Below are 12,606 nucleotides of genomic sequence, written 5' to 3'. Positions count from 1 at the left end.
CCATTACTAATTGTCCTCACATCTCAAAAGTTCACATGATTGGTGTTGGAAAGTCCTCCTATGGTAACAAAGACCAGCACCAATTTTGATGGAGCATAAGAGCCGTGATGGCGCAGTGGTTAGAATGCAGTATTGCAGGCTACTTCTGCTGACTGACGGCTACCTGCAGTTTGGCAGTTCGATTCTGAACGGCTCAAGGTTGACTCAGCCTTCCATCCTTCCGAGGTCGGTAAAATGAGGACCCAAATTGTTGGGGGCAATAAGCTGACTCTGTAAACTGCTTAGAGAGGGCTGTAAAGCACTGTGAAGCGGTATATAAGCAGTATACACCACACACACACACACACACACACACACACACACACACACATTACTATTACCGTATCTAGCAGGACCCTCAGATTTCAAGGTCCTGGCAAGCACCAGCTACAGAAAATACTAGGTCCTTGCTGCTGCCTATAAGTTTGCAGTTCAAGTCAGAGAGTCCTACTAATTAGAATATTTCATTTGCTGCTCATCTTAGGGCAGTCTGGCTGTTCTAAAGAATAAATGCCTCACCATAATGGATTTAGAAGAGGTTTTTCAGATTATGTTCTGCCTAATAATACTTTACTGGGATCTTCGTAAGATAATCACGTCAACAAAGGAATTCAGGAACTCACCCCTGCCCAGCAAATCAAACTACCATTGCAAATTATTTAATAAGAACAGCAGTGACGGACAACTCTAATTGAACCAGATAATACGATTAATTGCTTCTTGTATGCTGCTCTTACTGACAGTGGGTCAGATCTAGAGTTAGTTGCAAGTAAGATACCACCTTGAAACTAGTAAAGCTGAAGTTAATTATAAGCCCTTGCAATTTCTGTTTTTTTTTTACGCAGGCTCTATTCCCAGGGAATATGGAGTAAGGTACAATGGAAAATAGTAATCTATGAGTCTTTTTTTCAGGGATTGTCATGCATCAGGGATAGCAGTTGTGAGACACTGAAGTGATAACACAGATCATGAGTTCACACAATACTCCCTTTGTGGCAAGATTGATATGTGTCCCGTTATGCTCAATATATATGATTAGATTCAGAATGGGCCCAAAAATGCAGCACAGAGAGAGATGAAAAAGGGCTCACTACAACTCTTCTTATAATGTTCTCTACCAGATCCTGCACTTCTTCAACAATCACCTGAAAACAACCGTTACATCAGGTTGCAACAGACAGGTACTTCCTATCTTAGCAAACCAGGATATTCAACTTTTCTTTCTCCCAAGAGTTATTATTTTAGCTGTTCATTTTAAGAATGACTATGCAATTTTGAGGGCTGTTTGCTTGATTCAGTGCTTCTCTCGTGCTGCCCTTTTTTCTGTTGTGTGATGTCGTTCAGGCAGTGACTGTGTTCATGCAACATGCAGACCTTGGTCACATAAAGACCTAGCAGATGCATTCATATAACACGCTAAGTAAATCTGGTGAGCCTTAACCTTGTTCAGGGTTTGTGTGCATGGATGTGTGTATGCAATTCCAGCCCAATTGTTTCTTTATGGGTTAATGTATTGTATGAAGCCAGAAAATGATTAATGCAGTAACCAAGTTAAACACATTGTGTAAACAGAAAGGCAATCTTATTTTTATCAATGTTATGGGAACTGCTCAAAGAGACTTTTTCTTATTTGTTTTTTATTTATTCATAGCATTTATATGGCTGTTTGGTTCAAACAATATGACTCTGGATGATGTACAATAAACTGAAAAACACTGTTAACAACTACTAGCAAAAAACAAAAAACTATCATTGCCAATCAGGAGCACAAACTTGTAGTGCTCTTCTGGACAGGAACTCCAATCATCCTGACCCAGGTGCCCAAGGAAAGAATCAGGTTTTCATTGTTCTTCTTGTGGAATATTAAGTAAAAATGTAATGTATCAAATAATTATCCCTGTCGCTGCATTCTAGATTAAGTCCAAATGGTCCAGTTCCAGTTCTAGACCCATCCCACCCAACCAAAACTGTCTGGACCCAAGCCGGGAGGGAGGAAGGGAAGTTCTGTTAACACCATCCTGCTACTCATAACTCCCAGAATCAACCCAGAAAGATACCATGGTTGAAGATATTGTAAGTCACCAACAGGTGAAAGAGGGGCCAGGAAGGATGCATTACCTGCATCTTGAGTCCACGAAAGGTCGTTGTGTAATCAAATCCATCTCAGTAATATATCTCAGTCTGGATTCAGACTGGAAGAAATATGTTCAGGCTGAATTGCTTTAAATAAATAAATATTTTTTAAAAGGAGATTATTGTTTTCCAAAGATAATCTATGTTGCTGAATGGAGTAAGACTGCCATTTTTCCTCACCTCAGTTCCATAAGGCAATCTTGAAATCACTTCGGGTGCCATCCAGTATGGGGTTCCGACAAGTGATTTTCTTTTTGGAACGTCTTTTGAAACTTGGGCACAGAATCCAAAATCTGACAGCTTTATCTGAACAATAGATAATATACACCATGTAGTATAAAATTAAACAAGTGGGCAGTGAATATTAACTACATTTTTTGAGCAGATCCATAATTTTGATTGTTCAACATAATCAGATGGGGAACCTTTTTCCAATGTAGGAAAAGAAACTTTGTGTCAGTTGGAATCCTTGACCATTGCTAGATGCATATACAACTAGTAATCAATGGAAGAAAAGGGTCACTTGGAGAAATTTTCAGTGCCGAAAAGGATATTCTTTCTTCCCCTCTCTATGCTACCTCCACCAAGTAGAATAGGAAGCACTTGCCAGAACAATATTTCAGGGACCAATAAGGTAAAAGGTAAAGGTTCCCCCGCACATGCGTGCTAGTCGTTTCCGACTCTAGGGGCCGGTGCTCATCTCCATTTCAAAGCCGAAGAGCCAGTGCTTGTCCGAGGATGTCTCCGTGGTCATGTGGCCGGCATGACTAGACGCCAAAGGCGCACAGAACGCTGGTACCTTCCCACCGTAGTGGTCCCTATTTTTCTACTTGCCCTTTTACGTGCTTTCGAACTGCTAGGTTGGCAGAAGCTGGGACGAGTAACAGGCGCTCACTCTGCTACGCGGCACTCGGGATTCGACCCGCCAAACTGCCGATCTTCTGATCGACAAGCTCAGCGTCCTAACCCACTGAGCCACCGCGTCAGGGACCAATAGTAGTCAGATATTCAGAGAGCAGTTCACTAAGGGCCAAATGGAATTAGGTGAAGATGATAAAGGTTATTAGGCTGCAGGTTCCCCATCCAATTAACCACAAGTCTCTACTTGAAATTATATCAATGGCTCATTTTCTATGATTTCAATACTTTCTGCCCAATGATAAACTGTTTTTCAGCTGATCACAACGAAAGCATTGTCTTGCATACCTCTCATTTTCTCTCATTAAGGGAACTTTTTCTCTAGTTTATGGAAAGAATTATTTTGACAAGGATGTTTCCTGCTGCTCCTCTTCATGCACAATTTAGAAGTTTTAAATTGCATGTAGTTCTAACAGTAGAACTGTCCCACAAAACTCAGGGAAATGCAAATGTTTTATAACCGCCTTTTGGTTTGCAAATTGATTCGCAAAAGATAAACTGAGTAATGCAAACATAAATTAGAATGCAAACTGAATAAAGTATTTCTTGTTTATTGGTATTAACTGCTACTAGCTTCAACCAACTTTCAAGAGTTTATAGCAATCAAATCAAGAGGATAAAACTCAACTGTCTAGTAGCAGTGTAAACGTACATGGGGGACTTCTTCAATTTTCAATACAATTCAATAAATTTCTTGTATTCTTCATTTGAGCAGAGATGATGACTTTAAATAGCATCAATTAATGTTACACCTATATAAAAGTTTGCTTGGTTCATACTTGAAACAAACAAAAAAGGTTGCCTTTATCAACTCATGGCAAAAACAATCAAGGCCCCCTTCCTGTGCCTGAAGCAGAATAATGATTGAGCCTTGAGTCTTGGGACTAAAGTGGATTAGATTAGATTAGTAGCTCATTTATCATGTCAGGATGCAGTCTGAGATCAGAACAGGGAGCTATCAAAATAATTAATAAGGAAGCTCTCTAAATGTTTGTATGATGGTGCCTCACATTTTATTTGTGGCACTGTATCTTATTTTGGCATTACTTTTCATGCCTGTTTTCTGCTTCTTAATTCAACATCAATCAAATAAAAATTAGAAATGATTGTTACTATTTATAAAACCATAGCCCAGCCATACGTGGCATAAAAGGTTCTTTTTATACCATGAAAGGGAGACAAAACAATGGATATTTTTGAATGCTAGATCAATTTCCCTTTATCGAGGAGTAGAGGAAGCTTTTGCCCATCTTCTGCATCTTGAAATATAGAAAAGATGGTTTTAAAGTGGAGGGGGCGGTGGAATCAGATGATTATACAACTGTTCATGACAAAATGTGCATTGCAGACAATGAGCATAATGAGGCATTGTGTGCATATTATTAAGCAAAGATCAGGGGAAAACAGCCAAAAAGCATTCAAAATGGTATTCTCTTCTTTTTTTACAATAGCCTCCCTGAATATATACAATTTGCAAGTCAGGATAGATGAAGCTGTCCACTTTGATTTTACTCAATTTTTATTTTAATGTATTTATTTTATTTGGTGGGGCATATGTGTCAGTGCATTGCTGCAACACTTTGCAAATGTTGCAAAAATAATGAAATCGTTATGAAAATATGCATGCATGTTTGTCAGCAAATCTCTCCACCACACAAAATAATAATAATAATAAAGCAAGACTCTTAATTTGTGTATCTTTGTCTTGATTCTTCTTGGTTTTTACATGCTCAATGTTTCTAACATCATTTCTGCGATAAGCACATTTGTTTTCGTTGAAGTCCCAATGCAACATTCTGAATATTCTGAAAATGTCAGGATTTTGATGCACAGACTGATTTGGCTGGAGGTATGAACCGGGGCAGTTCACGTATAAATTCAGGCTGAGCAAATTTTCCCACATCTCTTGGTAAATGATGAAAAAGCTTCAGGCAAGCAATGTAAATTTTATGGACAGGTTGCTCACATGTTACTGAAGTAATCTGAAGTTTAACAAAGCTGTAAGTTATATCATTGTGTTCAGAAAAAGAATCATTCCATGAGAATTGCACTGTACTGAAGGCTAGAGCCATTGCTGCATCTTGAGCATTAGGATGCAACAATTAGATATTGGGAATTTTCCTAGAGCAAACCATCAGAGAAGGACCATTTGGCTAGCCTCCCATGCTAAAAAAAGAAGAACTCAATTACCCAAATTTAAATTGATATCAAGTAAATTCTACGTTTATATATATATTTGGATTCTGTAAAGTTTAGATTTTTGTAGCACCTTAAGAGGCTATTAGGCAATATTTAATCATTTTAATTAGGCAATAATCATTTTAACCAGTAAGCAAATAAGTGTTTAAAATATCAGAAATACCTGCAGAATCTTGTTTTGTTGTGTAGCGCTATGAGCAAATTTAACTTTTCCTGAATTACTTATGAGTCTAGCCTAGTATTCCAAACTGCTCCTCTACACAAACACTGAAATGTATCTGTTTGCTTACGTGTTAGACATATCGTCTACATTTATTTTTACATGCTTCAAATTAAGATCAAGTGAAATATGTTTGCTCTAGATTGTGTTGATCTAATCCTCCCATAAAAACATAATTTTGCATTGTTTACATGGATAATTGCCTGAAGATGGTAACAGAGCCAATGGGAAAAAAAATCTTTATGATGATCTCATGATTCATTTCCTAAGTCTAGAAAGTTTAGTGACCCAATTCACAAACTCATACCCATAAAAGCTAATTTACAGCTAGGGTTAACTTTGTGAATAACTTCAACATTGACAGAAGTTTCTTGCGTCTATTTTGCAGTTTTATATTTTCTTCTAAAACTTGTTAACTTTTCTCCAGCAATCAGTAGAGGAGGCTTAAGACAAACTGTTGCAGGTGATGTTCTGTTCTGCATCTGCTTTTCAGATGTCTTTTATCAGCCCTAACCCTTCACAAAAGCCACAATGCCAACCCTGTAAGTGAACACAATCAACTGCTTCAGAATACCATGGGATTAGGGTAATGGGATCAACACATGGGATCAGGGTAAATTCTGACTGATATTTTGAGAGATGATTTTCACCCAGCAACTTGCAGTCATGCCAAGTTTCTTCATTATCTATTTTTTCTGATCCTAATTAAAATCCCAATCCATTTTTGATGATTCCAGTTTTTAAAAAAGCCAGAAAAAAATGAAAAAAATACTTACTCGCCCATCACTAGTGAGAAGTATAGAGTCACTCTTTATATCCCTGTGAATAACGCCTTGATTGTGAAGGTAGGCCAATGCTCTTAGAACAGATAGACAAACAGTAGCAATCTGTTCTTCATTCATTCTGGAATTTGGCAGGCAATATAGGAAAAGAAGTGTTGTCAAATGTTTAGTGCTGGGATATGTTTCCCCAAAAACGTCATTACAAAAGATAACATTAACAAAATATTTCTAATGTTTCACAATAAACAATGAAAAAACCTCAGCCTTTTTTCCTGAGGGATCTCTCACAAACTAGAAAGTAGATTATTGCTGATTTCAAGAAGTCTATATGTCTAGTAGAGCAGCATTACTTTGGCTGGCACAGATTTTCCCAGTGTTGGGAAAGGTCTTGTCCATTACCATGCTATCATAAAAGAAACTGAATTTGGTACCTTCTAAATCCACTCTACCTCTTCTGTAACAAATTCTTTAGATGGTCTCCTGAGAAGTTGTGTATTTTTCCTCCTCCCACCTGCACATGCCAAGTTTTTGAGATGAATGACTGAAGGGCACCTATGGAGACAAAGCTGGTCTGGCAGATGCAGCAACGATAGCTTGAGGTCACAAGGCCATTGCACCCATAAAAATGGGATGGGTAGTAGACAATGTCCACTTGGAGCATAAGCAGGTAGAAGCTCACAATGGCACCCAAGTGGTAATGGCTAATTGTCTACTGCAGTTCAGGTCATGAATAGCTCACTCAATAGGATTAACATTTCATAGCAACATGATGCTTATGTAAAAGTTGCAGATACTTTGATCAGATCTTCTAGGAAGCTCCTGTAATGTTCAAACAGCAATTAAGGAGTGCATCTAATGAATCTAATCCTAATGACAGCATTTAAGGAAGAGTTTTCTGCAAACATCTGTTTGCAATTATACGCCTGCCAAAATATTGGCCTGGTGAGTAATATTTCAGAAAATAGCCCTTGGTGAAAGCAATGGGAATTTTTAATATGTGGGCTGAAACCAATCTTAAAAATAACCCTGGTTCTGCAAATAAAAGTCATAAAGCAAATGAGAAAAATGCCCCCATTTTTAGAACAAAACAATTTGCTATTCAAAACTTGATATGAAAGCTTCTAAATTAAACAAAACTAACAAAAGAGACTATTTGTAGCTCAGAGTTGAGCTGTGAATGCTTGGTGCTCTCTGAGCTTGGATGGCTGTTTGCAGATATTTTGTTAACAGACTAGGTAGCATCTCCAGAGCTAGAAGGGAATGGAGAGACCTAGAAGCTCTCTTAAACAATTAACATTAAACAAAACTGTGCAACCGATTGCCTAATAGCATGAATCCTAAAAGCAGGGTTAATTTTTACTTTGTCATATCACCGATAGACATGCCACCCAAATCTCAAATCAAAACCTTCGAGGTCTAACAGCCTGGAATTTTTTAAAGTTATCCAATTGATTGCACGTATATGGTGGAAGTATAAAAGGAGATTAGCTGATAAAGTACCACTTTGGCTATCACCTCATGAAGCATTACATAAAACAGAGATGATATGGAATGTAAATGGATGACATTATCAAGACTTATTGATATTTGAAAAAGATCAAGAGAACAATTAGTAAGTGAAGGATTTGCTTGTGATTGGTTTAATTATTACAGAATTTTTTGAAAGATTTAAATTTGATTTAAAAAAAGTTTTGCTTTCACAGGAACTAAATCTGAACTGGATGTTAATTTATGTTCTGGAGATGACCACTTGATTTCTAAAATATAAAATGTTACTCGAGATGTACCTACCGTGTTTCCCCAAAAGAAAGATCTACCCAGAAAATAAGCCCTAGCTTGATTTTGGGGGTGGGCCTAATACAAGTCTACCCAAAAAATAAGCCCTAGTTTTAGGGCAAGGCAGATGCCTAAAAATCAAACTAGGGCTTACTGTTGCAGCCAGGCCTCCCATGGATTGACACTTGCTTCGCTGGCCCACTTCTTCTGAGGCCAAAGGAGCAGCTTCATTCTGCAGCTGGCAATGGAGCTCCAGCCTACATTTCGGAGTCTGAGGCCTTTCCGGAAGACCTCTGCAGTCGAGAACCAAGCTATGGATTCAATCTGTAGCTTGGCTCTCGGTTGCAGAGGCCTCCCGGAAATACAGGCCGGAGCTGCAGAATGAAGCTGCTCCTTTGGGCTCAGAAGAAGTGGGCCAGCTTGTTGGGGGGAGACTGTTGATGCCACTGCTGCGAGGTGAGTGGAAAAGACACCCCCCCAAAAAAATAAGACCTGGTGCCTCTTTTGGAGGCAAAAAATAATAATATTGGGTCTTATTTTGGGGACAATATAGTAGAAGATGAGTATGTTAAAGAGTGTATGGTAAAATGGGCAAAAAAATATGGGTATAATATAATGCTAGATAAATGGGAGAGTGTATGGACGAATGGACTAAAATTTACATTAAATTACAGTTTGAAAGAAAACTTTTATAAAGATAAGAGAATGTCTCACAACCCATACTTTTTCCAGGTAGTCCTTGATTTACGATCACAATTGAGCCCAAAATTTCTACTGCAAAGTAAGACAGCTGTTAGGTGAGTTTTGCCCCATTTTACGACCTTCCTTGCTACAGTTGTTAAGTAAATCAGTGCAGTTATTAAGTCAGTAACACGGATGTTAAGGGAATCTGGCTTCCCCGTTGACTCTGCTTATCAGAAGGTCGCAAAAGATGATCGCATGACCCTGGGACACTGCAACTGTCATAAATGTGACCCAGTTGACAAGCGTCCTTGATCATGGGATGCTGCAACGGTCGTAACTGTGAAAACGATCATAAGTCACTTTTTTCAGTGCTGTTGTAACTTAGGTCACTAAATTAATGGTTGTAAATTGAGGACTACCTGTACATGTATACTCCAAACACTGTATATTGAGAGGAACCGATAAACATCTCTTCTATCCCCATTTCCCATTCAGACATAGGATTTATACCTCTCCATGGAGAGGAGGAGGGAGAGGGGGAGAGAGAGGGGGGAAAGAGGGAGGGAGGGGGGGAGAGGGAGGGAGGGAGGGAAGCTAGCTTGCTTTACACTACACACACACATGTATATCTGCGAAATCCTGTTGGGCTTTCCTATTTCTGTCTGGCCTTTCTTAGCCTGCTGAGACTTGTAGGATGGTTTTAGAATAGGATTGATTTCAAAATGGAAAATATAAGGCAAGTTCAAGCTGAACTACAATGACCAAATGTAAAGGGCAGTCCTCTGTTTCAGAAAGCTGCCCTTTAGATTTATTTATTTATTTCCTTGGTTTAGCTCTTGAGTTTTTCTTTGTAAAGCAAAGTCGTGAGCATAAACATATTTTTTTTTATTATCCTTATTGAAGCTCTTTTAGATTAGCTGCTGTTTCAGGTTTTGTCCTCTATATTGTCCTCACTGGAAGCTAGACAGTATTTTGTTAGGATAAGAAAGAGACCACTTTAACTACTGGAAACTGTTTTAACTAATTACTGGGATAGAGATACGTTATGAAACGTACAAGAAGTATTCAATTAAATTATGCCTTTATCCTCTAAAGCAGGGCTTCCCAAAGTTCTTCCTTCATTATTCAAAATCACTTATCAGAAAGTTTTATCAAACTTCGAGGACCAGCAATAAGTTCCTTCTTTCAGCATCGTCATAACTTTGAACGGTGACTGAAGTCAAGGACTACTTATATTTATGTTGAATTTTAACTATTCTTGCCTCTATTTTAAATTTTTATGTTCAGTTTTTATGTTTTTAACATTTTATTTGTATGCCGCCCAGACTCCCTCTATGAGGAGATGAGCTGTTTCTAAATTTAATAAATAAAATACAAACCATATAATTGAATGATCTTTATGTCATTTCAACAAATTACCACTGGTAATTTTATCAGTTTTGTTTTAATAGGAAAACTCTGGGAGATTTTCAAATATATTTTAGTATCTGTAGCAATCTTTAAAGTCAATTTAAATTTCCCTAGTGTGATGGGTAACAAGTTCATGTGTTGTTACCCAAAGAAAAAAAAAACACTACAATTTTTTGGTAATTTGCCCAAATTTGAGAAGAACTGCTCTAAAGCATACCAAAGAGCTTCATTTATGCATTTAACAGCATATTATTATCCTTCAACAGAGAAAAGGTCAGACTTGAGAAAGATTTGGGATAGTTTTCGGCAGCAGAAGAATGCATCCAGTTTGGAAATTAAACCTGTCAGATCACCGCTTTATCTGTCGATACGGTCACAAAACATATTTAGTAACTTCCAAGGTTGCTATAGAAACAGTCGAGGGGATCAGTGCGAATAACCAAAATGGGAGATGCCCAAGTCTGCACTTCTCCCTCTTCCTCCTCCTTCGTTCCTGTTGTTTCAAAGGGCGAAAGAATGAATGAAAGAGGCGCGTTCTGCCCTGCCTTCAGAGAATCCCCTTTGCATGAGAGGTCAGTGTGGGGATTCAGGCCCTCAGGCAAGGCTCTGCCTGGGGGAGTTTCACTCATTTCAGCAGAGAGACCTCATCTGCTTCGGCTCCCTCATCTTACAGACAAGGCCCTTGGCAGTGCTCCCTTGGCAGTGGTTTTCTGCAAAGGATCAAATGGCCAGAAGGCAAAGGAACAAGCTTACCGTGTGTGAGTCACTATATCTGTCAGAGCACCACCTTCCAGAAACTCCATCACAACCCAAAGCTCGTCTCCCACCAGGTAACTGTTGTACATGTCGACCACATTTTCATGGTGATAATCTCTCATGATAACAACCTGGAAGAAGAGCAAAGGCTGACAGTGCAACACAGGCCAGGGGTTTCTCTACTTTTCTGCTCATTTGCACCAAATGGGAGAGAATGTTCAGTCCTGTCATTCATATATGGATGCTAATTCTCAGTAGAATAATGTTGAACACAGACTGGCCAGAAATGAGAGCCCGGCGTGGAAAGGAGCTTGGGTAGAATTGTTGTTGGATCCTTCCCTTCCTTCATAAATAGAAATGAAGATAAATCCGGTTTAAAAAAATGGTGCAGGGGTTCTCTTATATGTACCAGGTGTGTAAAACTGGAATTTAGGACAGGCGTGATCACTCATGCAGGAAAAGGGAAAACAGCCTTGTCAACAGCTACAGACTAAATGATCAGCAGTAGCTTGCTGCACCTGATCCTTCAGCATTTGAACTAACAGACTTTGGGGGAAAGGTTGGCTTACACTGGTCTTTGGAAATGCACAGCACTATTTTTGCTGAATCAGATGATCTTATCTAAGCAACACACTATAAGCATGATAATCCTGTGGTCTGATGCCATCAGTGGTCTTCTGTTAATCCTATCGCGCACTTGTGCATTTGGAAGAGCAAACTATTCACCTGCAAAAGGACCCACTGAGGCACAGATATCTTTGGCATCTTTCAGGAAGGTCTGAAACCCTAGAGAGTTCAGAACAGCAATTCGCCAATGGTGACCTCACCAAGCAGTTCACTGCATAGGACCTCTCCAAGGGAACAAACTGGAGGGGGGAAAGGGCACAGCTGTTGCAAGTTTTCAGCTCTGAAAATGGCAGCTACAGCCTAAGCCAGATTTATGTGTTAAGAGGCATCAGGGTTGGGCAGATCTTTGAGAGAGTGTTTTTGTGTCATGAAACAGCTGATGCCAACTAAAATTTGAATCCCAAATTTAATTCTGTTTTTTTAAAAAATAATGTAAATCATGGTTAGTTGTAATTACATTTTGTCAGTTTGGACATCATGCAAACTGTTGTTACTTTCAACCAGAAGCAAGAAGGGAACATAGGCATATTTCAGAAGGAGGATGTATTCCATAGTTAGAACTAGCAAAATTATGTTCATTGGCATATTCCAAGCTCCAAATAGCCATTTCAAGTGTTCCAACAATGTTGTCCCTACCTCGAAAAAAAGTACAAAGAAACAAAGCCTCTTTTGAATGTTCCAAGTCACATAAATGGCACGTGGCTGTCTGGCGCAGCTCCTTTTCAAATTCTTCCAATTTTTAAAAACATGTTCTTCGGCTGCTACTGCTGGTACCGCATTTGTTTCTTGAACATTGCTGTCTGAGAAAGTGCCAAATGCAGACTTGCCTTTATGCATTAGAAAGGAAAAAGTCACAACTTTGTGACCGTATTAATGGTGTTATATTGTTCATGGGTTGTATTTGAAACACCTCCTCTCTTCCTCTCCATTCAGAAGACTCTAGGACGGATGCTATTGTTGTGCTATTGGATTGTTATGAATGGTACTGACAACTGCTTTCTATGAACTCTTTGTAAAAGCTGTAGTTGTATCTATATCTGATTCTTTATCAGTTTTGAAAAG

At 38.8% G+C, this 12,606-nt stretch overlaps 1 protein-coding gene across 1 annotated transcript in view; it reads right to left on the bottom strand.

Moving 5' to 3' along the window:
• The window catches only part of PAK5 (p21 (RAC1) activated kinase 5), a gene marked incomplete at its 5' end in the record, with an annotated part of 93,237 nt that overhangs the window by 2,114 nt on the left and 78,517 nt on the right, over nucleotides 1–12,606 (bottom strand). The window contains 3 exons of the mRNA XM_083348198.1: nucleotides 2,353–2,478; nucleotides 6,286–6,412; nucleotides 10,915–11,048. Coding sequence (XP_083204324.1) covers nucleotides 2,353–2,478; nucleotides 6,286–6,412; nucleotides 10,915–11,048 — 387 coding nt within the window. The remainder of the gene's footprint in view (nucleotides 1–2,352; nucleotides 2,479–6,285; nucleotides 6,413–10,914; nucleotides 11,049–12,606) is intronic.

This window comes from Vipera ursinii (assembly GCF_947247035.1).
Source record: "Vipera ursinii genome assembly, chromosome: 1".
NCBI classification, from domain to species: Eukaryota; Metazoa; Chordata; class Lepidosauria; order Squamata; family Viperidae; genus Vipera; species Vipera ursinii.
The sequence above is the reverse complement of the archived record's forward strand: the minus strand, read 5'-3'. Positions and strand labels throughout refer to the sequence as shown.